This window comes from Lucilia sericata, unplaced genomic scaffold (assembly GCF_015586225.1).
Source record: "Lucilia sericata isolate MDLA Ls3-8-SP2 unplaced genomic scaffold, ASM1558622v1 Contig000248F_arrow, whole genome shotgun sequence".
Classification (NCBI taxonomy): Eukaryota; Metazoa; Arthropoda; class Insecta; order Diptera; family Calliphoridae; genus Lucilia; species Lucilia sericata.
In genome coordinates, this window is record NW_023994274.1 from 201,306 (window position 1) to 228,960 (window position 27,655).

Here is a 27,655-nt window from a genome sequence, read left to right on the forward strand (position 1 = left end):
CCAGATAATAAATTATATTTCTAACCACCCTCGTTTATAATCTAACAGTTTTCATGTTTATAACAATGATATTATGGTCATTTTTTTTTTTTTTGACTTGAACAAAATCTAAATTACAGTATTCCGACATACGATTACAAATAATACTGTTGTAGACAAAGATACGTAAATGAGGAGTCAAGTCCAAGTAAGTAATTTATGACTTGTGCTATTCGAAAAAGAAAACCCTACAAACTAAAGCTACTGCAACATGTTTTAACTAAAACCCAAAATACTACAAGTGACTGAATAGTGAGTGGTGGTGCTGGTGTGTTTAAAACACTTGTATTGTCCGAGCAACAATAAAAATGTAATTGTAAATTTATACTTTTTTAAACCTGTATAAAAACATTTTATTATTATTATTGTAGAAAAAAAAAGAAGTACACTTCAAAATATTGCAATTTCTTTTTCAAATGAGAAAAAAAACTATATAAATAAAAATAAATATAAAACTATAGAAATATAATAGAAATGAAAGTATTTGTAGTTTCTGTACTCTTGCCTGCCTGGCTGCCAAATATGCTGACTTTCATAAATTTCATACAAAGCAGCAAACATTACAGCAAAAAAAAGTGAAATTACATTTTATTTAATTCTAAACAAGTTGTAATAAATTTTGCACAAATTTCTAAAAAAAAAAAAATACAAAATTCAAAAATATTTATGTCAAAATTGTTTAGATTTTATTTATGTTTTTTGATAAATGTTTAAATGTTGGTAGAGAATTTTAAGTTTAATTTCAAAACCAGAGAAGAATACTTAAAGTTAAGATTGATGCTCATGTTTTATAATAAACATGTAAAGACACTGTGCTACTTATAACTATAATCGAAATAAACACAAAAATTAGAGTAGAGTTTTGAACTATTTCTTTAAATAAAGAGTTTAAGAGAGGGTCTCAATTGGTTCTACTAAATGTAATATCTATGCCTATAAATTTGTGGCACAGTGTTAAAAGATTTATTTCAATTGTTTAAGACAAGTGGTAAATTAGGTATAATACTATATTGTAAACTTGCAATTTCACAAACAAAATAAAATTATTATGACAATACATATTGTTACCATGTTATTTAAAAGTGTTTAATTTTAACTAATTTCAAAAAGAGAAATATTTACTGATAGAGAAAGAAATATAAAATTTTTAACCTTTAACATTAAAGTAAATTTTACAAAATATTTAACTTAAAAAACAGTGGTGGTAGAAAACTTTAAGAGATCAGAAAAAGATTAACTTCCCAGAAAAAAACTTTAATACCAGGTAAGGGGTTAAAATGCTAAAATTTACTTACATATTTTTCTAAGATTGATAATGACTTCTCTCAGAGTGCTAAATATTGATTATACGCTAAATGATCAAGTAAATGCTACTTATACAGATGTATGTATGTTCAACAATATTTGTAATAATCGGAACTTTAACTTCTCGATGTATGGGATCCGCGTTCAAAACTCTTAATCTGTTATTTTCCTTATAATTTACTGTTTTTGGTGTTCCGTCGAATTTCTTATCTGAGATGAACAACTAGATGGTTTTTATGAATTATTTCTAGACCAGGGAACAGCATAGAGTGACAAATGAACCCTTTGACTGGAGTTTTAACACCCTACCCGACTATAGTGGGTATTATGCGTTTTTGCTTATGTTTGTAGTAATCAAAAATATTGGTCCTACCACCGACCTTAAATTATACCAATCAAATCCTTTTCTGATTTCATTGAACTACCAATCAAATCCTTTTCTGATTTCATTGAACTACCAATCAAATCCTTTTCTGATTTCATTGAACTACGTCCGCCCGTCGCAATTTTTAAAGATAATTTGATGAAAATGTACAACCGCACCCCCAGAAATAGGGCTCTTGAGCACATAATTGTTCTAAATGTTCTAGTAACTCTACAAAATTCCGATTTTCGTAATGATCAGGCCTTATTTAATGATCAGGTCTTATTAAAAGTATCAAATGGTGGATAGTGCCCTACTATACAATCTTATATTAAATATATGAGCTTACGGGTCGTCAAAGATATTGAAAATGTTTGAAATCTGCCCATTATTTTACCTAGCCCCCAAACAACCGGACCCATCGAATAGGTCTTTGAATCGCTCATAATTATATTAAATATAATGTTATCTGTACCTAGAAACCTAAATACTGCCGATTATCATAATAATCGGTCCTCATTAGAACCCATACAAACTCCACTTCAGAAAATTTCCTTAACGAATATAACTCATAACAGTCCCCGTAATAAACGAACTGATATAGAACCAGTTAGTTACTATCCCTCTATGGAAAGTGACCTTCTATATTTTAAATTAGAAACTAATTCGTTATAATCATTTGGCAGAGATGGTAAAGAACTAGACTTGGGTACTACAACATTTATAAACGTCGACCAATTTTAATGAACTTTCGTGATCTGAATTTTTATATAATATATTGTAATAAATATTTATCAATATATTCCAAAGAAAATTTACTTATTACGAATGTCACAGTTACTCAAACGAATATGCAACATGTTTTTAATGTTGCAATGAAATAACATTAACGGTATTTGTTGTAAATGTGATATTTTTATTACTATTATATTTACAATATAATAAATATATGATTGACAAGCGATGCTACTATAAGTTGCTAAAATACACACGATAACTAACTAACCACATTTAGACTAAAGTAAATAATCGTAATCAACATATTAAATAAATACACTGACTAAAAATAAAAACAATACATTAAACCCTGTAGTTCGGTGAGAGTATTCCGAGTTAATAATTTTACCTATCATTTAATATTACAGACAACAAACCCACTTTCTGTACGAAATTTCTTTAGAAAGATTAAATAATTTAAGGAATAGCACAAATCTATTTTCTTTAGATTTCTTAGGATCCATGAAATGGCCTATGACTACTTCATTACCAAATAAGTGTCGTTTGTGTCGGTTCACATTGACTCCTGGTAAACCTACTGGGTAAATATAAACATGGAGACATAGATAGAGACAGCTATAGATATCAACTAAACTGACAGTTCAGGTAAACTGAAAGAAGAAAAAAATAAATAAAACGAGACTATGAATGACACTTTACTGAAAAAAAAAAACAACAATTCTGACTGCTTCCAATATGTACTCTGGGTGGTTTAAACTGTTTAGACAGACTCAAGTCAGTCGTCGTCAGTCACAAGTTTTTTTTTCATACACGTTTTTTTTTTTTGTTGTTAATTTTTACACTTCGTAAAATAAAAACAAAAAAAAAAAATAAACGTGAGATTTCATTGAACTTGAAATATTAATTTTGTTGCTGTTTCACAGCTTGTTTTTTTGTCTTAATAACTATGTCTATGAGTACTAAAGTACTTTTTTTGTCTATAAAAAGGTACTATTTTGTTTTGCTTTAATGATTAATAAAATAAATTAAGTTATTAGTGATTTGTAGGAAAAATATGCATGACTTTGTAGATTTGCGGTTAGAAATTTATTTCCCATAATTTTAGAATAACGTTCAATGAATTTTGTATATAATTTAACTTAGAAATGCATTTGGGATGCATTTAGCAGAGTATTGATTACATTACGGTTTTTATTTATTCAAATATATTTTTAATTTTTTTCTGCTAAATCATGACCTACACAAATAATTAATATTGAGTTTTATAATTACAAAATAATTTTTTTAATAAAAACTAAAAGTGTGAAAAGAAAAAAATTTTGTTAAAACTATTAGGCTTTAAACTATTGCCTATAGTCTGAACTATAGTGTAGGTTAAATTTTCGACGGCAGTACCCACTATAGTTTAGACTATAATCTGGACTTATAGTCTAACTAGTCTATAGTGGACTATAGTGTGGACTATAGTGTAGACTATAGTCTGGACTATTGTCGACTATAATCTGGACTATAGTGTAAAATATAGTCTGGACTATAGTGTCGACTATAGTCTGGACTATAGTGTCTAACTAGTCTATAGTGGACTATAGTGTGGACTATAGTCTAGACTATAGTGTGGACTATAGTGTAGATTATGGTCTGGACTATAGTGTGGACTATAGTGTAGACTATAGTGTGGACTATAGTGTAGACTATAGTGTGGACTATAGTGTAGACTATAGTGTGACATATAGTGTAGACTATAGTCTGGACTATTAATCTGGACTATAGTGTCGATATAGTCTGGACTATAGTGTGGAATATAGTTTGGACTATAGTGTCAACTATAGTCTGGACTATAGTGTCAACTATAGTCTGGACTATAGTGTCAACTATAGTCTGGACTATAGTGTCAACTATAGTGTCGACTATAGTCTGGACTATAGTGTCGATTACAGTCTGGACTATAGCGCCGACTATAGTCTGGACTATAGTGTCGATATAGTCTGGACAATAGTGTCGACTATAGCCTGGACTATAGTGTGGACTATAGTGTAGACTATAGTGTGGACGATAGTGTAGACTATAGTGTGGACTACAGTGTGGACTATAGTGTAGACTATGGTCTGGACTATAGTGTGGACTATAGTGTAGACTATAGTGTGGACGATAGTGTAGACTATAGTGTGGACTACAGTGTGGACTATAGTGTAGACTATGGTCTGGACTATAGTGTGGACTATAGTGTAGACTATAGTGTGGACGATAGTGTAGACTATAGTGTGGACTACAGTGTAGACTATAGTGTGACATATAGTGTAGACTATAGTCTGGACTATTAATCTGGACTATAGTGTCGATATTGTCTGGACAATAGTGTAGACTATAGTCTGGACTATAGTGTGGACTATAGTTTGGACTATAGTGTCAACTATAGTGTCGACTATAGTCTGGACTATAGTGTCGACTATAGTCTGGACTATAGTGTCGATTACAGTCTGGACTATAGCGTCGACTATAGTCTGGACTATAGTGTCGATATAGTCTGGACAATAGTGTCGACTATAGTCTGGACTATAGTGTCGACTATAGTGTCGACTATAGTGTCGACTGTAGTGTAGACTATAGTGTCGACTATACTCTGTACTATAATGTCGACTATAGTCTGGATTATAGTAGTCGACACTATAATCAGGACTATAGTGTCGACTATAATCTGGACTATAGTGTCGACTATAGTCTGGGCTGTAGTGTCAACTATCTACAATATACTGGACTAGAGTGTCGACAATAGAAGCGATTATAGTATGTATTGAAGTAAAAATTATAGTCTCAACTATAGAATCGAATATTGTCAGGAATACTGTAGTCTACAGCATATCGTGTGAACTATTGTCAAGACTATTATACGGAGTATGGTGTCGAGTTAAGTCTGTTTTTACTTTAAAGATGAGCCATTGACTTCATTAAAATCGGAAAATATTTCAAAGATTTCAAATGCAAACGTCTTCATTGTAAACTGCTCACTCTTTTCCCGTTATTTAGCATAAACTTAACAAAAGTATACATAAATATATAATTTAAATATTATTGCAAATTTATAGTAAGTTGGGTATTGCAATTATTATGCACTTTTTTATTTTAGCCGACAAACAATAATCATTGTATTGTTTTAAGTTTTTTTCCTAATTGACAGTTAATTATTTGCTACCTTCGCAGTAGTTTCTTTATGATTTTTTATATTACAATCTCTTATAGAAACTTTTCACTTACTTCATTTGTTTTTGGAATTACAAAATTAAAATTTTTTACAATATCATTGTTTAATTTTTTTTATTATAATTGTTGTTGTTGCCTCTTTCTTTTGCAATTAAAATTCCCGGGAAATTAAAATTATTATTGCGTTAAGAAATATATACAATCATTCCTTTTTCTTTTTTTTTTTTTTTTGCATGAGTTTTAGAAAGTAAATAATTATTGAAATAAACAATTAATTTTTAATTTAAATCACATGGAGATTTTGTATGGATGCGCTTATTATTAAGTTATATTGAAATGAAGGGAAATAATTAGAAAATTAAATAAGTGTATTAATGAAAATAAACGAGATATGCAAATTTCCTAGCGTACTATGATGAGATTTGAAAATGCTGCAGTTAGCAATAAAATTTCAAAAGTTTGTTTAAATTTGTATTAAGACAAATTACCAATCCGAAGTAATACTTCAAGATCCCTCAATTGTATTCACATTAATCCCCTAAGACAACTTAAAGCCCATTATTACCCTATCAATACTTATGTATGTATTTAATTAATTAGCTCAACGCATATGTTATTAATGTAAATATTTCATCATCGTTATTAATTAATTTTTTTTTAATACGCCATTAGTGAAATTGTTATAAATAAAACTTCATATTTAATTAACAATAATATATTTATTTAAAAAGTTGTAGTTAAATATTCTCGCATGCATGGAGATAATTGAAATAAATAAAATTTTTCACATGTTTCTTGATAAACAGGTATCGAAATTGTAATTCCTTATAAGGTACGAATATAATTAATCAAATGAAGAAAACTAAATAAAAAAATGTGCAGTTTAATGTTTTGTATTAATTGTTAAGCGTGAAAAAGTTTTTGCTTTGAAATGAAAGAATCAATATTAAATGACTTTTGTATAGATTTTAATGCTTTCGATTTTAGATTTCCGATTTTCCGAAAAAATCCTTTTTTAAATAGAGAAATTTTCGAAAACCGCGTAAAAATAAAGATATTTTGAATATAATCTCATTTTAAATGGAGAAATTTTCAATATTTTATAATTAAAGAAATTATCGATTTTCGAACAAACTAACATCTAAAAGAAATTTTTGTTAAATATAAACATATTTAAAAATCTTATCTAAATTTCGAAATTTTTCAAAAATCTGCTTTAAATAGAAAAATTTTGGAACATCTTCTTAAGCAATAATATTTTCAAAAATCTTTTATAAATAAAGAAATTTTAAAAAATATTCTGTAATAACAATTTTTCGAAAATTCTCATTAGTATAAAGATATTTTCGAAAATAGAAACATTTTAAAAATCACAATCTTCTATATAAGTTATTATTATATATATAAAAGAGTCGCATTACTGATTGACTGATTCATCATCGCACAGCTGAAACGGCAGAACTTAGAATCATGAAATTTTGACAGTGATGTGTTATTAGTTATGTAGATTCACTAAGGAGGGATTTTTGGAAATTTTCACATTTAGGGATAAAGAAAGGAAAAACGGGTAAAACAGGTTTTCTTAATTATCTTACAAAATATTAATGATACATGAAAAATGTTTTAAATTCACCTGTATCTACTCTTAAAAAGAGCAGATGGGTGTCTGTTACTTTTTTGAAATTCGTACTTTTAAGGGGTGAAAATGTGTAACAAACCAGAATTTGGTACCTTTTTTTGGCCCTTTATAACTTTTTAACTAATAAACATAATAAAATGTTTGTAAATATTTTTGATATATCTTTTAGAATCGAGAGACACCTGTTTCGTACTTTTTAAAATTTAGTACTTTTTGGGTGTAAAAGGGAGAAAACAGTATCTTTGGTACTTTTTTTTAGCACATTAAAAAAAGTTTTTCGATTTATTGACATAAACCTATTAAATTACGTACTTATTATTTAATATTTATTGAAACAAGATATTTGCTATTTTACTGGAGGAAAAAGTACCAAAAAGGGGAAAAAATGGGTAATTTAATTTATTCAAATTAATTGAGCCAATTTTTATAAAATTTTAAAAAATAGTTAATTTACTCACACAAAATAAGCTTTTCCTATATTATATTGTAATTCGGGTACTAAGCCCTATATAGAACCAAATTCGGGTAAACTGTTTGGTACTTTTTGAAAGCACAACTTTTGTGGAACAAATGAATGCAGATTTGAATCGTTTGAGCTTTATCTGAGATATATACATAGATTTAAACACAGAATATTTTGTAAACTTAATAAAGTATATTGCTAGACGAAAAGAGGGAAAATGTTATTATTGTTATTAGTACTTTCCACAAAGGTAGAATTTTGGTACTTTTTTTCTTTAAATGATACCAAAAGTATGTTCTATAATATGAATCCAAAATACATGATTAGTAAACATAGACGGTCCTTATTGAATAAGATTTTTTAGGATAGAACTTTTTATCACTCAAATCGTACTTTTTGAATTTTCTAAAGTATTCAACATAGAAACATAAATTTGAACATGTATGATCCTGACTGAATAATAATTTGTAAGTGGGCACTCTTTGGTACTTTTCCATTATTCAAATCCATATTGAAATAGAATGAGAATTTCTAAGAGGTATGTTATAGTACTTTTTCCTTCTTCAAATAGTACTTTCGAAATTTTCTATAATGTGGAAGCTAAACGAATGATATTAAAAATACTCGCTCCTTACTGAATGCGAATTTATTCACGTGATAAATTTCAATAATATTGAACATAAAAACAGAAACATTAAAAAAACTGTTTTTAATGAATTAAAATTTTCCATAAGAGTAATCAAAATTTTGTATGTATTTAATATCGGTCTAAGTAGCGAAGCACCCAGGATATTCTAGTGTTTTTTTTTACTACATAGGTATAGTTTTATAGTTAAAAACTTTTTTAAAATTAAAATATAAACTTTTATTTTAAACTAGCTGACCCGACAGACGTTGTCCTGTCCAAATTAGAAAAAATGTTTATGTTCGATTTGTGATTTTAGATAAATCGAAAAAAGTGAGCGTAAAAGTGGGCGTGGTCAAATTTGATTACTACGAACATGTTTTAAAAAATTTAGCCAAATCGGTGCAGCCGTTTTCCGATTTTAGATAAATCGAAAAAGTGTGCGTAAAAGTGGGCGTTGTCAATTTTTCTTTCCGTAAAAACCTAAGTTGGACTATGACGAACATTTCAGTAAAAAAATTGTCCAAAAATGTCTAGCCGTTCTCAACTGATGTAATTACCAACGAACGACAATTGATTTTTATTTATATAGGTGTCAAATTTAAAATGTCAAAAATTTTTTTTATAATAAATTTTTAAAAAATTTTTCATAAATAGGAAAATATTAAAAAAATTTTTAAAACAGAAATTTTTCAAAAATTCTCTATAAATTAATTTTCATAATTTTTTTTTAATTAAAAAATATTCAAAAATCTTTTTTAAGTTAAGAAAATTATAGGAAATCTTAAAATTAAAAAATTTTCTACAAATAGAGAACATTTTTCAAACTTTCTTTTTATTTAAAAAAAACACCCAAGGATTTTTTGTAACCTTTGACCTCCAATATCTCGCTTAGCATACATGAGATTAATGGTGACTTTAGCCCCTTAATTATGTCACAACTTTCACTAAGCTATCTAAAATTGTCCCGTTTGCTCATATCTTGAACGATTTTTTTGGAAATTCTGTTTATAAAAGAAAATTTAGCGATATTTTTTAATAGAAAAATAGTATTTTTTATAAATACAGAGACAATTGTTTGAAAATATGAAAGTTTTTAATATTTTTAGAAATTTTAGAAAAATTTCTATAAACAGAAAATAACTGCATAAAGAAAAATTAAATAGTTTGAGATTGAGTTTTCCAACTGATATAGTACATTTTTCCAAAATATCAATGAAATTTTCCTATATATGTTTCTATATTAAGTACAAAAACTGCCAGAACATACTACAAACTATAAACAAACACTTTAAATTGTATAATTACAACTTTACAAGCAAATTAAATTAACAATTTAACTAATTTGCATACGATACAAGTACAATTAATATAATAAATCACTTTTTCTATGTTCGTTTATAGATCTTAAATTATGTGACAACAACTAAAACTCGATTGTAGTAAATAAATACTAAATACGTAGTTAAATAGTTGTTTAGAAAATTAAGTAAAAAAATTTAATTAAAACAACGACAATAGCACTAGTAAAAGCAACTATGAATGAAGTTCCAACTTATCCCTAAACAAAAAAAAAAACGGAAAGCGTGACACTTGTAATTAATGATGACAACTTGACATGATTTTAATCAGTCCAAGTTTTGACAAACAAAAAATATTTAGACACACACATTGTAGTATTTGTTTAAATTTATGTCTTTTTTTTTTTTTTGTTTTTTAGAAAAATTATTTAGTGCATTTTTGAAATATTTGTTAGCGTTACAAAAAAAAAGGTGTTTGAACAATGTGAATATGGTGTTGAGTTATTTTAATGATAAAAATAATAAAAGTGAAATGAGATAATTTTTAAATATTAGCTTTAAATAATTAAAATTCTTTTAGAAAATTTTGCCAAACTTCATTATTATCATTTTTCAATTGTACAATTTTGTTAACTTGTACTTTAAAACCAATTGAACCATTTCACTTTCTAATGTGAGTACCTCTTCATTGTTAAAAATTAAATGTTTGTCATTGTAAATATTTATAAAAAAAATAAAAAAAAACAAAAAAAACAATTATGTACATATCATAATAAACATTAACTTTAATCTCACTTCTAGAATAACATTTATAAACTGTCAATTAAAAATTTACAACCACCAGCAGCAGTTGATCGATTTTGAAAAAACCCAACCATTATAAAAATAGTTGTTTTTTTAATCAATTATAAAATTTATTAACATACTTTTTTTGATAATATTAGTTATGTTTAGTTTTATTTAATCGATTACTCGTTTGATTGGACCAAAATTAAGTTAGATTTTTGGAACTTAATTTCAATTATTTGAATATTGAACAGGTCAAATTTCATCCAGTTCAGGTTACGGGAACTAGTTTTAACAGTTATATTTTGATTTTTCGAATTTAATACTGTAATATATTCGCGATTACGAAGCCCATTTAATACATTCCGTTACAGATCAAAGTTATGCGAATAATCCAGAAAGTGATACACGCCTTTTCGCGACATTTAAGAGATAGAACCTAAAAGCATTAAAAAGTCTTGATAAATTGAATTGAAGGAATGAGTTGCTGTCAAACCAGCCTCGTCAATCAAAATTGTGTTTCAGAAATAATGAAAATATTTCCATGTCTTCCAATTAAAGAATTCCAAATCGAAAAGTGAGTTTTGTGACCTCAAAGTTTTAATTTTTTTATATTAAAAAGAATTCTTAGAAAATTGGACTGAATAATTGAGCTGCTGCGAAGAGAGCCGTATAAATAAAATTGTGTTTCAGAAATAATGGAAATACTTCCACGCCTCCAAACTAAAATATTATAAATCAAAAAATTAGTTTTGAACCCTTAATGTGCATTTTTTTTATATATACACATGTACATACATACATATATTAAGTAGAGTGTCCCGAGGGACTGCCTTGATGCGTATTAATGTATTGAATACCAGCAAAATAAATTTTTTTCTGTAAGGGGACCCAGTTCCCTACCAGCAGTTGAAAATTTCGATCTCAGTACAATATGTTAAAATAAATTTTGCAATATTTTCAAGATGGGTCTCAAAAACATCATAATTTTGAGCTGATTACGGGTAACATAATTGTTTTAGAGCATTTTTGGTCCAAAAATATATATTTTTATATATTTTTATCGTTTTTTATCGAAATAGGTGTCAAAATTGTCTTATTATTTAGTTTATAGGAGAAATATATTTTTTTTAATTTTTTGGCATTAGGTTTGATCCAACAAATTTTTAACCTAGAGACCAAAATATACTTTTATAAAGCATTGAGCCCCGCTGAAACCAAATCTGTCCTCAGAATTGCTCCATCTGGGATTAGAGATATCGTCTCCTAAAATTTGAAAAAAAGCCATTTTTGGACCTTTTTGGGAAGTTATATCTACAAGACAACTTTTATTAATTGTATGCCATCTAAAAGTCCTTTCTGTTAACTTTATCATCTGACGTATCTTCTTTATTTTTCGAGATATCTTCACCTAAAGCTTGATATAACAATTAATTGACAAAAACTGTATTTTTTTGTACATTTCGCTTTTATTTTCCAAAAAAAAAAAACGCATTCCAATTTTTTACACTTTTTATACCCAAAACCACTTTAGTGGGGAGGAGATGTTTATAACGCACAATAATATTGGTCCTATACCTGCTTTAAAGTATACCAATCGGCTTAGAATCATTTTCTGTGTCGATTTAGCTATGTCCGTCCGTCCGTTTGTCTGTCCGTCCATGTAAAATATGTAATTAAACTACAGGTCGCAATTTTAAAGGGACGAAGCCTATTGAAAATTGTTATGATCGGTCCATTATTTCACCTAGCCCCCATACAACTGAACCCCCGAAAAGGGCTTGTAAACTTTGTAATCAAAGTACAGGTCGCAATTTTAAAGATAATTCAAAGAAATTTTGCACATGATCTTCTATTGTACTAGAGACGAATTCTATTGAAAATGGGTAACATCGGGCCAATATTTGAACCAGTCCCCATACAACTGAACACCGCGAATAGGGCTTTTAATTTGCACATGATCTTCTATTGTACTAGAGACGAATTCTATTGAAAATGGGTAACATCGGGCCAATATTTGAACCAGTCCCCATACAACTGAACCCCGCGAATAGGGCTTTTAAGTTCATAATTATGTTTAATGTACTCGTATCTCGACAAAAAGCTGCATAACCAAGTTTCATACTAGCCCCGATAAATGTATTAATGATAGGGCCTCATTTGACCCTATACAAAGCCCCCTTCGAAATATGACTTAAATGTACGCAATTTTATTCAACAAAAAAATGGCTTAAGTATATCTGAGGCAAGGTATTATATGGTCGGCCTTGCCCGACTCATGACCTTATGAATTCTTTTAAAATCTGCTGTAGTTGTTGAGATATCATCCGTTGAAGTTTATAGACGCACATACATACATTATTAAGTCGATTCAGAATGTGATTTTGAGTCGATTGGATCAAAGTATAAACTATGGGAAATACCATTATTAAATAAAGAATTTTTCGAACTATATTTTAAAATTGATAACTTTTTTGTAAATTTCTAAAAAAAATATTCAAAAATAATAAAAAATTTTAAACTTTTCAAATCGTAAACATTTCATTTAATTGTAACTGTAACTATAACTTTAACTGTTTAAAAACTAAAAATAAACTGAAAATCTCTTTTACCTTCAATATTTAATTTTTATCATTAATTAAATACTTATGTATTTCTGTACAGCAATTTATTTGGTTTCACGCAATCTTCTTTTTTTATCTTTTTAAATCATAAGTCAATAACACTTTTTCTCTACATGTTGTGAACACGAACATTTGAAATTAAATATTTAACTCACTCTACAATTGTCTTTTTTTAGTAACACTTTAAACAGATTTTTTTTTTTCGTTTTATAGTTTTGGTATAAAATTCCTATTTGAACAATTTGAATACTTGAAAACATTTTTTGTGGCGTTTTTATCTTAATCCCTATACTTGTGATATTTGTTTAAACAATTGTTAATAAAAATTACAGATATTGCACAATGCGAGAAAAGTCAAAGGGGAACGAAAAGTAAAAACTCAAAGATGAACTGTGTAGTTAATTATTAAATTAATAATAAAGTTTTTGTCAGGCTACAGTTCAAATCCTGGGCAGTATTTAGAAAATAAATAAAAAAATTAATAATTTATATAAAACCTATAAATATCTAAAGCTGGTCACCTTATACTACTTTGTCGATTACCACACAATTCGTTACACTTATTATTTTGCTGTTAAACACTCATGTTATTTGTTATAAAAACTATTTAAGTACTTGAAGATAAAAATATAAATAAACAATTAATAATTTTATAATAAAAATTGCGTTCACATTTACAGATATGTCAGCCATGGTTGGTGTTAAGGACATCACAGATAATAAAAAGATCTGGCGCCAACTGTTGGCCGAATTGATTGGTACCTTCTTTTTGGTTGTCATTGGTGTTGGCAGTTGTACAGGTGGTTCGGAATGGAAACCATCAATACCACAAATAGCCTTTACTTTCGGTTTAACTGTGGCCACATTGGCTCAGGTGAGTTATTATTATTATTTGATTTTTTTCTTCAATATATTTTTATTATTATTCGCATGCATATTATACATAAATACCAAATAATACAATCGTTTGATTGATCTCTTTTATGGAGAAAAAAAAAAATAAATTTCAAACAATCGTTAAAAAAATAATCGAAAAAAAACATAAAAAATCTATAAACAATTATAATATGACCATCATGCAATTATTTGAATGCATTTCAACTTTTAATATTTTTATTAAATTTTAAATGTCATCTTTAATGAACCCTGAGGTATTTATTTGCTATAATTGGAAATTATTTGGAGAATGGTGTTTAAAAATAAATTAAGCTAAACTTACCGTTATATATATTTAGGATATTTCAAAGTTATGATCTTGTGGTAATTTGGAGAATGTCTGAAAAAAAGTAAAAATATGTGCGATTTAAAACAATCAAGTTCAGAATTTACTAAATTAAGAAAAAATCATAAACTGATTAAAAAAAAGTATTATAAGCTCGTTATATCTAAAATGATATGATTTTTGGGCTGAGAAATTTGCAATAATAAAAGCCCGTAGGACTCTATATTCGTGGAATCTATCGGTCAGAAGAGAAGGCCGAGGGTAGAGGCAACCGCGAATAGAGACTACTATGAAAATTAACTGGCTGCTTATTTAGCATGAACTGGATCCGCTTTGGATATCTCCAACGCCTTTCAATTTCAATGCCGTTGGTATTTATTAAATGAAGTATCTTAATGTTGTCTGCGAATGCCCTGTCCTAGCTGTCAAGAAGATTGGATTTCTGAGCAAATGGAGGATTTAGTACCACAGGAATATACATTCCGATACATCTGAATAGTCGTGTGATATTATCAGAACAGAGTTCTTATAGCTCTACAGCAAACTAAATTAAATTAACCAACCAATAGTCTCGACTATATTCTTGCAATAGTCCAGCATGTAGTGTCGACTATAGTATAGTTGTTCAATTTCATAGACTTGGCTATAGTCAGGTGTATAGACTAAACTGAAATGGAAATTAGACAATAATCGAGTACAGTCAATAATCTCGACTATAGTTTAGTCTTTAATCTTTAAAATATGTATGCTGGTGTAGATTGTTGCCTACTATAGTCAAGTCTATAGACTAGACCAGACTATAGTCAGAACTATGCACTAAACTAAAGACTAGACCATAGTCAGAACTATACACTAGACTATAGTCAGAACTACATATAGTCAGAACTATAGACTAGACCATAGTCAAAACCATAGACTAGACTATAGTCAGAACTTTAGACTATAGTCAGAACTATATACTCGACTATAGCCAGAATTATAGACCCGACTATAGTCAGAACTATATACTCGACTATAGCCAGAATTATAGACCCGACTATATTCAGAACTATAGACTACACTATAGTCAGAACTATATACTAAACTATAGACTATAGTAGAACGATACACTAGTAGAACGACACACTATAGACTATACTGTAATCAGGACTATAGACTAAACTAAATATAGTCAGAACTATAAACTCGACTATAGTCTAGACCAACGGTTCCCAAAAGGGGGTCCGCGGACCCCTAGTGGTCCGTAGCAAAATCCTAGGGGGTCCGCGAAGACGAACGAAAAAAATCATGAATAAAAAATATTCTCTATATGTTAGAAAATATTAAAAATATCTCCAAATTTTTCATAAATACTAAAATACACAATTTTTATTCAATAATCCCAGATTTGTTGGTGACTCTTTGAATTTTATTGTTTCGGTCGTTTATCAGGATGAAGCTAGGCCCTACAAATTTATTGTTTCACTTTTATAAAGTAAAGTATTATGTGATTTGTAATTTTTATAAATGTATATGAATCGAAATAAGTGTTTTTATAGCAGACGGATAATGATTTGCCTTAGAATTAAATACTGATACTGGTATCCCGGAATATGAAGTTAGGTCACATTTCATATTTTTTTTAAATTGTAAGCAAAAGTGTTAATCTAGTTAATTTTAAATATAAATATTCCATTCCGACGTGATACACAGATTTTAACTTAATTTTGTTGTTCAATATTATTAAATCAACATCAGAAAATTCATAGCGTTATGCGTAAATAGTCAAAACCACGCAGTAAAATAATTCGTAGGTATTTTAAAATTCAAATTTAAGATCCAAATTCACAGTACATTCGCAAAGAGTTCAGGTCATATTTTATGTGGGTAACGCATTCCGCAACAACATCGAAGAAGTCTAACTTTCACATATTTTCCCGAAAACTTAGCTTACATACTCAGCTCACTCCTATGCAATCGCAAAAAAAATTTAGAAACATGACTCTTTAAGCACATGTCGACAATACTTGATAAAGAAACCTTTTCGCTACCTTGACGAGAAATGAACATGAAAGCTCTCACGATCATAAAATTAAACATCATGTTAGAAGTCATTCTATATTTAAAACCATGCAATTGAAAACATCTCCGAAATACTAAATATTCTCAATGTACGGGAATATTTTATAGGGTTTATGAACCAGGACTAAGACAATTTTCGGACGAACAATTACACAGTGATACAGCAAAAAAATGCAGGGGTTCTCATATACCAATTCCATTTCGTTATAGTCCATAGAGTAGGAATATATTTTTAATTTCTCCCGATCACTTCGTTTAGTTCCTCTTTAAGAGCAAAAGATGTGAAAAAGAGCTATTTTTGAAGTTTTAACTTTAAAACAATATATGTTTGGTAGTTTGCAACCGATTTTCAAATTGGATATTTTGTTTTAAAGATACAAGTGTTGTCTTTCAACCCAAAAAAATAAATCCAAAATTTATGATTAATGTCTTGGTTACGGCCATTTAAGTAAAAAAACTCACACTTTTTCAACAATTTTTAATTTTCATACTGCTCTACGTTGGCCATGAAGCAGTAACTTTAGCTTTTATTACATTTGAAAAAAAGGCACATTAAGTTGGGTTTCCAATGATGGTCAATTTATGATAATCGATGAAAAAGGTTATGAGTTGTGCTCAGTTTTATAAAAATATAGCATATTTCTTCCATACAAAAATGTTCATGTTTCTGGTTTTCTTTGTAACAAGTTTAAAAAATGTTTATAAACATTTTTATGCAAAAATTAATTTGTATGGAGAAAACCAAAAATTCGAGGAACATGCTATTAGAAAAATTGTCATAAATCATCCAGTTTTTCATAGATTTTTATGAAATAACAAGTTTTAGAAACCTTTCTTTATGTGATTCTTCAGGAAAGTAATAAAAGATGAACTCACTGCCTCATGGCCAAAGTAGAGCATGATGAAAATGAAAATTTTTTAAAAAAGTGTGAGTTTTTTACTTAAACGACCGTAACTCAGACATTTGACCATAAATTTTGGATTTCTTTTTTTGGATTAAAAGGCAACACTTGTATCATTAAAAAAAAATATCGGATTTGAAAATCGGATGAAAACTACTAAACTTATGATTTTTCAAATTTAAAATTTCAAAAATGGCTCTTTTTCGCATCTTTTGCTCTTAAAAAGTAAGTTAACGAAGTGATAGGGAAAAACTAAAAATATATTCGTACTCTATGGACCATAACGAAATAGAATTGGTATATGAGAACGACTGCATTTTATTTTTCTTCACTTTTGTATCACAGTGTTATTTATAACAATAAGATATCAAAATATGTATGGGGGTCCGTGAAATTAAATAAATTCCTCAAGGGGTCCGCGAAGTAAAAAACGGTGGGAACCGCAGGTCTAGACTGTAGCCAGTACTATAGACAAACTACAGACTAGACCATAGTCAGAACTATAGACTATAGTAAAACTATAGAGTAGATTATAGTCAGAATTATATACTCGACTATAGCCAGAACTATAGAGTAGATTATAGTCAGAACTATATACTCGACTATAGCCAGAACTATAGAGTAGATTATAGTCAGAACTATATACTCGACTATAGCCATAACTATAGACCCGACTATAGTCAGAACTATATACTAAACTATACTCAAACTATACACTAGAATATAGTCAGAACTATAGACTAGACTATAGTCAGACTATAGACTAGACTATAGTCAGAACTATAGACTAGACTACAGTCAGAACTATAGACTAGACTGTAGTCAGAACTATAGACTAGACTATAGTCAGAACTATAGACTAGACTACAGTCAGAACTATAGACTAGACTATAGTCAGAACTATAGACTAGACTATAGTCAGAACTATAGACTCGAAGTATAGGGCTATAGTCAGAACTATAGACTAGACTATAGTCAGAACTTACATTAGGTTGTAGTTAGAACTATAGGCTAGAGTATAGTCAGAACTGTAAACAACAGTCAGAACTGCAGACTATAGTCAGAACTTAGACTAGACTACAGTAAGAACTATAGACTAGACTATGGACTAGATATACTTTGATTAACTCTATTGTGGACAGTATAGACTAATGTATTATTGCCTATATAGACTAATATTTAGTTTAGACTATAGTAATATTTTAATATTTATATGTTTTATACTTTCTGATGTATATGTATGTGTATGTATATTAGATTGTCCCGAGGAACATAGCTTTTGAGAATTTTAGGGAGACACAAGTCTCAAATAAATACGCATCGTTTGAGACTTGTGCTTCCTTAAAATTTTATTTTTTCCATATTTAATGCAGTAATACTCATCGTTTGAGAGGTGTGCTAAGTAAACTAAAAATTTTAAAATTTTCTATATAAATTAGTAGCAGCAGTTAATAAGAATCTTTAAATAAAAACCGTAAAAACCTCGATTTATCTATAACCAATCAATAATATTGAAAAAAATTGCAAAATAGAAATGACAAAATTCTTTCACGCAGATTTTGAGTTTGAGGTGAAGGGTAGAATGATCGATCCGTCACAAATAAAAAAAAAACGATTTTAATGAATTGATTTGTTTTTCTGTTTTGCTTAATTGTAATTATTTCTTTAAGAAAAAAAAATATCACAAATATCAGCATCAACAACGTCGTCATTAACATTAAACAATCGTCATCATTATCATTGTTGTTGCTGTTGTTGTTAATTACACCTTGATAAACCTGTTCAAAAAATTAGATTCTAAAACAAAATTAAGAAAAACAAATTCAAACAACGAACATAGCACTAAGAAACGTTAAATTAGAAACAAAAAAATAGAAATAAACTTCTTACGCATGCTTAAAAACGCATTTATGCAATTAGTGCAAATGTTTCAAATTTAAAATTCTGTCGTTGTAGAGTTGTTTGTTTAGTTGTATATATTTTTTTTTTTCTAATTTATACGATTCATTTATCAAAAACTGTTTCTGTCTGTCTGTTTACTCATTTATAGACTTACTGCAAGTTACTTACTTACGCATTAAGTTGAGTTTAAACATTTTTTTAAGTAAGTACATACATTTATTTTCGTTTTTTTTTTTTTTTTTTGCAATTTGATAGACATAATTTTAACGCTTAATTATGTGTATCCGTTAATTTTTTATATTTATTTTGTAGATATTTTCGCTTAAAACTAAATAAATTTTAATCTAAAACCAACGAACAGCAGCCACCAACCAACCAACCACCAGCCAAGTTAAAGCAGCCAACTCATTCATTTCATTCATTCATGTGTGTAATTATCACACACGCATGCACGCACGCTCGCTTGCTCGCACATTCTATAACAGAGATTCGATCCAATAGATACAAATTCAGTCAGTCATTCCGTATCTTTACGTTTTAGTCACTTAAATATTTAGTTATTGCAGTCACTCCGTCAATTTGTGTAGAAATATTTTCAATTTTATTTTTCTTTTTTTTTTTGCTTCTAAATAATTTAATTTTTGTCGCTGTACTTATTTTTGCGTAAATCCGTATATTTTCAAGTTTTAACGAGTTTTTTTTTCTCGTTGTCTTTCTCATTTGTCTTGAAGGTCAAGTGATTTGATGTTTTTTTTTTTAATTTTTTGCTTTACAAAGTATTAAATATGTGGGTTAAGCTGCTTAAGGGCTTGATTTTTTTTTTTTGTAATTTAAACAAAACTCTTTTGACAAATTTGCTACACTTTAGAATATAATTACAAATAAGTAATTTAAAAACAATTTAGTTAATTGGTAGGTGTTTAGGTAATTGTTATAATTCTTAGGATTTTTTCTTTGTTCTTTTAAATTAGATAAAATTTAAAAGTAATTATACTAATAATGGAGTATAAATAAGATCTTAAAGTTAAATTTACAACCGATTTCAAGGACAATATTTTGGACGATAAACTCAAAATTGAATAGGTTATTTTTATTTTAATAATATTTAATTTTCATTTAAGAAATAAAAAATTTGTTTAATTTTAGAAAATTTTTCCTTTAAAAGCAAATACCATTGATTGTTTAATTTTGAATGTTTTATAAAATCTCTATATATCTCGCTCCAAGTTCCAAGTTAGAGAAAATTTTCCATAAAAACTCTCTTGCTAAATCTTTTTAAAGAAATTTCTGTTGTTTAATTTTCTATTAGAAAAATTTTGGATAAATTTCTATAAATTTTTTTAGAAATTTTTCGATAAATTTGTAATTTTTAGAAATTTGTTGATAAATTTTTAATTTCTAGAAATTGTTCTATAAATTGTGTGTTTTTAGAAAATTTTCTATTTTTATATTTCATAATGTTCTTTTTTTAAATTTTGGATAAATTTTTTAAAATTTGGAAAATTTTCGATAAATTTTTTATTTGTGGAAAATTTAAAAAAAAAATGTTCACTTTTTAGAAAATGTTCGATATATTTTCTAATTTTAGAAAATTTTCGATAATTTTGCTATATTTAAGAAAATGTTCGATAATTTTAATCAATTTTCTTCAGAAATTTTTTGATATATTTTATATTTTTTTTAATTTTCGATAAATTTCTAGAAATTGTTTTATAAATTTTGTTTTTTTAGAAAAGTTTTCTACAAAATGTCTATTTTAATGTTAAACTAGCATACCCAGTGTGCTTCGCTACACTAAAACTCATACTCCCATATAATTTTTTTTAGCTGTTATACTTATATTCCCAGATTTTCGACGTTTAGTATTTGTTATATATGGGAGGAGCCACGCCCACTCTTTCTAGTCGACTTATTCTTAAACCAAATGTTCAGTTGATTCTAATGCAACTTGTGCCTGTTGTAGTTCACATGGATGTCAAAGTTGATCTTGCAAAATTTTAGGATGCTATCTCTAATAGATTCTCAGATATAAGAATTTTTGTACTTAATTCATATGGGGGTATTAGGCCCCCTATTGCTAATCCGCCAATTTATTACACTTATGTTCACATTCTATGATTTCTAATTAAAAAAAATCTATATACATATTTTGTATATTTCGAAAATTTTCGATATGGTTTTTAATTTGTGGGAAATGATCAATAATTATTCAGTTTTAAGAAATTTTTAGTAATTTTAATTTAAATTTTTAATTTAAATTAAATTTTTGAAAAATTTTAAAAGTTTCGATAAGTAAGATAATAGTTTCCTAGATACATAGTTACAGATTTTTGTACTTAATTGATATCGGAGGTGCCAAGCCTATTTAATAAAAGTCCGCCCATTTTCCCCCAAATGTTCAAATTGATATTAAAGTTCTTCGTACAAAATTTTAAGAATCTAGCTCCAATAGTTTTTTAGAACTTTTTAATTTATATATACCTCCCATGCCCTTAAAATGTACTCCGCCAAATTATTACCCAAATGTGCACATGGGTAATAAAGCTCGTGCAAAATTTTAAAATGTTAGCTCTAGTAGTTTCAATCCATACCAAGACCTCCTTATGAAAGTCCGCCCATTTTTATCCTAAATTTTGACATTGTTGTTATAGGTCTTTGTGCAAAATTTTAAGATTCTATCTCAAATAGTGCATCAGATAAACGAATTTTAAAATTTAATTCATATGGGAGGTGCCACGCCTCCTAATTATAGTTTGCCCATTTTATGTCCTAAACATTCATGTTGATACTAAAGTGCCTCCGAAAAAAATTAGCTCTCTAGCTGTTATATTTCCTCAGATATATCAATTTAATATGTTTTTTATATGGGTGGTAACACGCCCACTGTAGCTATGCTGCCCATTTTAAATACATGTATTCATATGGTTGCCCATACCAAATTTTAGAAGTCTAGCTCTTGCAGTTTCTGAAATATGCGACTTTTAATACTTATTTTGTAGCTAGGCGTGGCACGTAGCCCACTTGAAATTTTGAAGTAAAAAGTAGCCTATAGTTCTTTCCAGACATACAGGAAGACAGAAGTTTAACAACCAATGTTCAATACATTTTCTATTTTTAAAAAATGAACCATAAATTTTTTATTTTTAAATTTTAAATAAATTTTCCTTTTTTTTAAATGTTGGAAAAATTTGTATTTTAGTTAGAAAAAATAATAATTTAAATAAAAATAAATTTTTCGTTAAATTGTTTATTTTTAAAAATGTTCGATAAATTTTTCATTTATAGAAAACTTTTAATAAAAGTTTAATTTTTACAAAAATTCTATAAAGTTTTTTGAAATACTTTAAAAGTTTAAATATTTTATTCTTATTTTCCGAAAACGTTATAGTTTAGAATTTCTAGTTTATTTAGTTAAATTTCTTAAAAGTTTTAATTGTTAGAAAACTTCACCATTTTTGTACATTAATTTTTTGGCTTTAATTATTTCTTAATCAATATATTTTCCCAAAAATTTCGAGAGGGTGTTAACTGTCACAAAATAACATTAAACTTTTAATTCATCAGACTTTTCAATTCCACCTTGTCTTTAATAACCAAAAATGTAAAAAACGCGTACAAAAAGTCGTTCACTAAAACTTGTATTACCTTAAATTTGTATTTGAATTTTTGTTGGATTTTGTTTTGGTTAAAATTACATTAAAACGACTTAAATTACATTTAATACAAGTTTAATCTTATAAATAAATTAATCCAAAATTTGAAGTCAATTGTATGAGAAAACACAACAATACATATTATGATATTGATACCAAATGTGGTTGTATGGTGGCTCTTAAGTTGTTGTTTAGTTTTGTTTTTCTTTTTTGTAGATTAAATGGCCATTAAATATTGAAAAACGTGCAAATATGCTAATTATGGAAATTACAACTACACAGCAGCTGTATCAGCAGCAACATGCGTATTGAACTCAAAATAAAATTGATATTGAATTAATAGAAATCGAAAACTAAATGCACTTAAAACATTGCACTTGCAACACATGCAGGCACGCACATTTGTTAAAAGTTAAACTGAAAATTTATAAACAAAAAGATCATAAAAGAGCAACAATTTTTTAAATCAAACACACACGCATTGATACTTTTATGAAAGTTTTTTATATGTATGTATGTGTGTAACTAGAATAAGGCACTTTTGAAGCTTATAATGGATACTAAACGTTGTACTGTGGGACCGGCCAAAATTATATTATAGTGTAATTAAGATTTTAACAATTTGCTTTAGGTAATTTAACTAACTTAATACTTCATTGTTTTACCAAATGAGTTAAAATTTTTTATATCATATATTTATTTTTCCCACTTTGTCCCACTGTGCTTCTGTGCGTCCGCTTGTCTATATACACATATTTAACAAACACTTATGCTTAATACGAGTGCTTACAAATCAACAGCAATAGCAACAACAACAACAATAAAGTTTAAAAACAATAATAGCAACAACTTTAATAACAACATCAACAAACATTGTAGGCAAACATATAATGAACAGTAGCACAAGTTCATTATTAATAAATGACCAAAGCTAAACAACAACAACTGCAACACCAAACTGTATTGAATAGAACCAATTGTAGCAATAACAACAAAAACAAAATGTAAAAACCATGGCAATGGCAAAAGAGCAACACTTAACAACAACATGAATAATATCAACAGCAACATTTTTGTGAAAAAAGTTGAAAGAAACAACAACAACATGCTAATTTCAAGGCTCATTATGATGGTGTAGTAAATGTATTGATACTTATTTATTAGGATGATCCCCTAAAATTTTTAATTACCAATACCTTAAACAAAATTAAACTTCATCAAGAGTTAATAAGTTTGAGATCATATGTAGGTGATAAGCCCCCTCTAATTCGACATAAACATGTTTTACAAGTACTGTAGGGTATCGACCACGTTTCATATAGATCGGGCCATAATTGATCCTACCCTATATGATCCCATTTTATGGTAAATCACTTTTTAAGATAACTGATGGTAAAATTTGACAAAAAATATTTATTTTAAGAAATTAGTTACTCTTTCAAATTCTGAAGATATCACTCCACAAGCGAACGGGGCCTTTATAGCCCCGTTCACTAATAATTGATAAGGCCACTAGGAAAAGGAGTCAAATATATGCCTAGGGTCTACCTGAATAACCCGGTTATTTTTATATATCTTTGCCCTATAACACTATAGTGGAAAAGGTATGAATGTCTAAGGACTTTACCGCCTAATTTCACGATTGTCTTTTTCACCCACTGGATAGACTTAAAAACTTCCTACAACGCGCCACCGAGTGACTTCGATGAAGAACACTCAGGTGGCATTTTTTTTGAATGGTTCTGAGGTCAATGTACAAGCACTTCGCTGGAGTACTCAAGCTATCTTATATCTTGCAAAGTGAACACGTTGCGGAATGACAAACAGTATGACACCATTCCCAATGCATACCCCGACAAGGAGGAGACAATTGCTGAAATGGATGAAGAAAAGAGAGACTCCCACAAACCCCAACATACGCACTTGCTGGATCACGAAACTCGGACATTAATCCGAGAAGTACCAACAGGAATACCGCTGTGATGAGCGACGACATAGCGTCCCCATCCTCCAATGATCCGCTTGAGTGGATCCTCAACATTTTAAAGACCGCGCTCCGTTGATTTGGCAATAACATCTTGAGACATATTTGGTAGTCCGAAATATCCACAAATAGATCTGTATCCCTCTGTATGTCGAGACAACGAGATAAAGTCAAACGAACCCAAGAATTTCCCCGACTGGTTGAGTGACGGCCCTCAACCGTAGTCGCGTAGCATGTATCAATATATGTACATCCTGTTGAGATGGCAACAGCACTGAGAACTTCCCTGAAGTAAAAGCCTTACTAAAATCCAGAAATTTCATTAATTTACAGTTCTATTATAAGATCATAAAGAAGAATGACATATAGCTACCGAATGTCAACCTTGCAATTCCCCAACCTATACTAGTGCCCAACTACGCGGAAAGTGAAAGATACACAATGGGTTCAGGAATCAGCATAAGTTGCTTTGTTACATAACCTAGTGACATCCGTCGAGATGGAAACAGCATCAGAGAGAGAATCCAGACATCATAGATGTATGTTCTATTATAAGATCATAAAGAAGAATTACAGATAGCTACCGAATGTCAACCTTGCAATTCTCCAACCTATACTAGTGCCCTACTACGCGAAAAGTGAAAGATACACAATGGATTCAGGAATCCAGCATAAGTTGCTTTGTAACATCACCTAGTGACATCCGTCGAGATGGCAACAGCATCAGAGAGAGAATCCAGACATACATATATGACATTTGGATATATCAGTCTTTAAATCAACATTCTCTCCCCGTGAATTTCGGTATAAACCACAGCTACCTACGTGGATCCCGAAGGAACCAAAACCAACTTACCAGCCAGGACATAGTTCTGCGGGCAACTGACCACCCGTAGCAACAGATTATATAAGGCTCTGGTTCGACCACATGTCAAATTATTCCATGGAAAGACCGAGGATGCACCGGTAGACTAGAAGTATTGGTAGCACCTCTTTTCCCCAGGCTTTCAATAACACCAAGATGGAGATTTCATCAAGGTAACATGGCCCCAGGGTGAAGGGAGAGGGTTTGTGCTGATGTTTGTAACGCCCAAAAATCGACTTAGAATTATTAGATGAGGTCGCAATTTTTAATATAATTTGATGATATCGGGCACATTCGGATTGTTTTCAACGGAATCATGAATTAGAAAGAAACACTTTACCATGTGTCTCTAGGAGTCCAAGTGACTTCGTGGGTATTTTGAACAAATTATGAGCTATCTGCCACAATCTTGGATAACTTGTTTTTGAACCAACCTAAGATTAATTTAACAACAGACGGAATACTAGTGCTACTGCTACGCACTATAGTATGTCATATGAGTTTGTCTATGTATGGACTATATGTCAAAACATAAACAAATCAACAAATAAAAGATGCACTGACAGGAAAAAATATTTCGTAGATCATGGAAAACTAAAAAATGCAAACGATACAAAAATTATACCAACAAGAAAAATTTGTGAAAATTATGAAATTTTCATATAAAAAAAGTATTTGATATAGCTATTTTGCCAACTATTTCTCTCAGTGTAAACACTGAATACGCATTTGTAAACAAAAAAACAAAAACAACAAGAACAGCAATAAACACGTATTAACATAAAAGAACGTATGAGTGATTAGCAATAATAAGAATGTGAGTAGAGTAAATGAGCAGTAACTTTGTATAAAATGTGGGCCAACGTTTAATAACAATAACAACATTAACCAAAAACAGAAACAACAACAACAATGATAACAAAAACAGTAATAACAGCAACTGTGATTTTTTTTTTTTTTGGAGTTTTGTGACAATCAATACTTATAAAAGTAAAATAACAGAAACACAGAATTACAAGTAAAAAAACAACATATTGGTGTGTTGAGCCTGCGCGGCGTCAAATTTTTGGAGCTTACACAGACTTTACACAAAAACGAATCAAATAATTCATTCATTTGCAGTTTTACAAATCGTACATTAAGTAGTCTCTTGTTGTTTTTTTTTACCCTTCACCATCGGACTAATTAAATTGTTAGTGCAGTTGTAACACATGTAAAAAAAAACAGATTAACCCATGTTATACTTATGTTATTGGAGTAAAAGAGAAATTATTTAAAATGTTCTATTAAATGAGAAAATTTCAATAAAAAGCATTTCTATTAAAAAATAACAAAAAACAAGGAAAGTATAGTCGGGCATGGCCCACCATATGATACCCTACACCATTGAGTATGTTAAAAAAGTGGTTTATTTTTAATAATAAAGCATTTAAGTTGTTTACCTTAATTCCGAAATATTTTAACAATTTGTTGAAAAAATTGATTTTGTAAAAGTGGGGTTATATGGAGGCAAGGGTAAATATGGGCCTATCCTTACAAATTTTGGTACATGGCTTTTCGTTTACATTAGAGTTATGTATGCTGGATTTTATCGTGATACTAGTGTTTATAAGTAAATTATTGACCTTCAAGTCATTTTCTGAAGGGGACTTTGTATGGGGGATAGGGTCAAATAAATACGAAAATCGTTAGTATTATTAAGACGTATATAGAACTAAGTTTTGCCGATTTTTGTAGACATACCCTTTTCGGGGGGATAGGGTTGTATGGGGGCTAGGTGAAATAATGGACCGATTTCAACCATTTTCAATAGGCTTCGTCGTTGAAAAACACGTATGGTCTAAATTTCATCAAAATATCTTGAAAATTGAGATCTTGCGCACAAGGTTTACATGGACAGCCAGCCGGACAGACGGACGGACATGCCTTAATCGACTCAAAAAGTGATTCTGAGTCGATCGGTATACTCTCCCACTATGGTGGT

At 29.1% G+C, this 27,655-nt stretch overlaps 1 protein-coding gene and 1 long non-coding RNA gene across 3 annotated transcripts in view; one reads left to right on the top strand and one right to left on the bottom strand.

The window, feature by feature from the left end:
* The window catches only part of LOC119602656 (aquaporin), a 138,669-nt gene that overhangs the window by 102,640 nt on the left and 8,374 nt on the right, over nt 1-27,655 (top strand). For both annotated transcript variants that reach the window (XM_037954285.1, XM_037954284.1), the window contains one exon: nt 13,763-13,956. In XM_037954285.1, coding sequence (XP_037810213.1) covers nt 13,765-13,956 — 192 coding nt within the window. In that variant the 5' untranslated portion in view covers nt 13,763-13,764. The remainder of the gene's footprint in view (nt 1-13,762; nt 13,957-27,655) is intronic.
* The window catches only part of LOC119602658, a 161,617-nt gene that overhangs the window by 90,246 nt on the left and 43,716 nt on the right, over nt 1-27,655 (bottom strand). Inside the window, exon 3 of the long non-coding RNA XR_005231359.1 lies at nt 14,302-14,358. This is a non-coding gene — a long non-coding RNA (uncharacterized LOC119602658). The remainder of the gene's footprint in view (nt 1-14,301; nt 14,359-27,655) is intronic.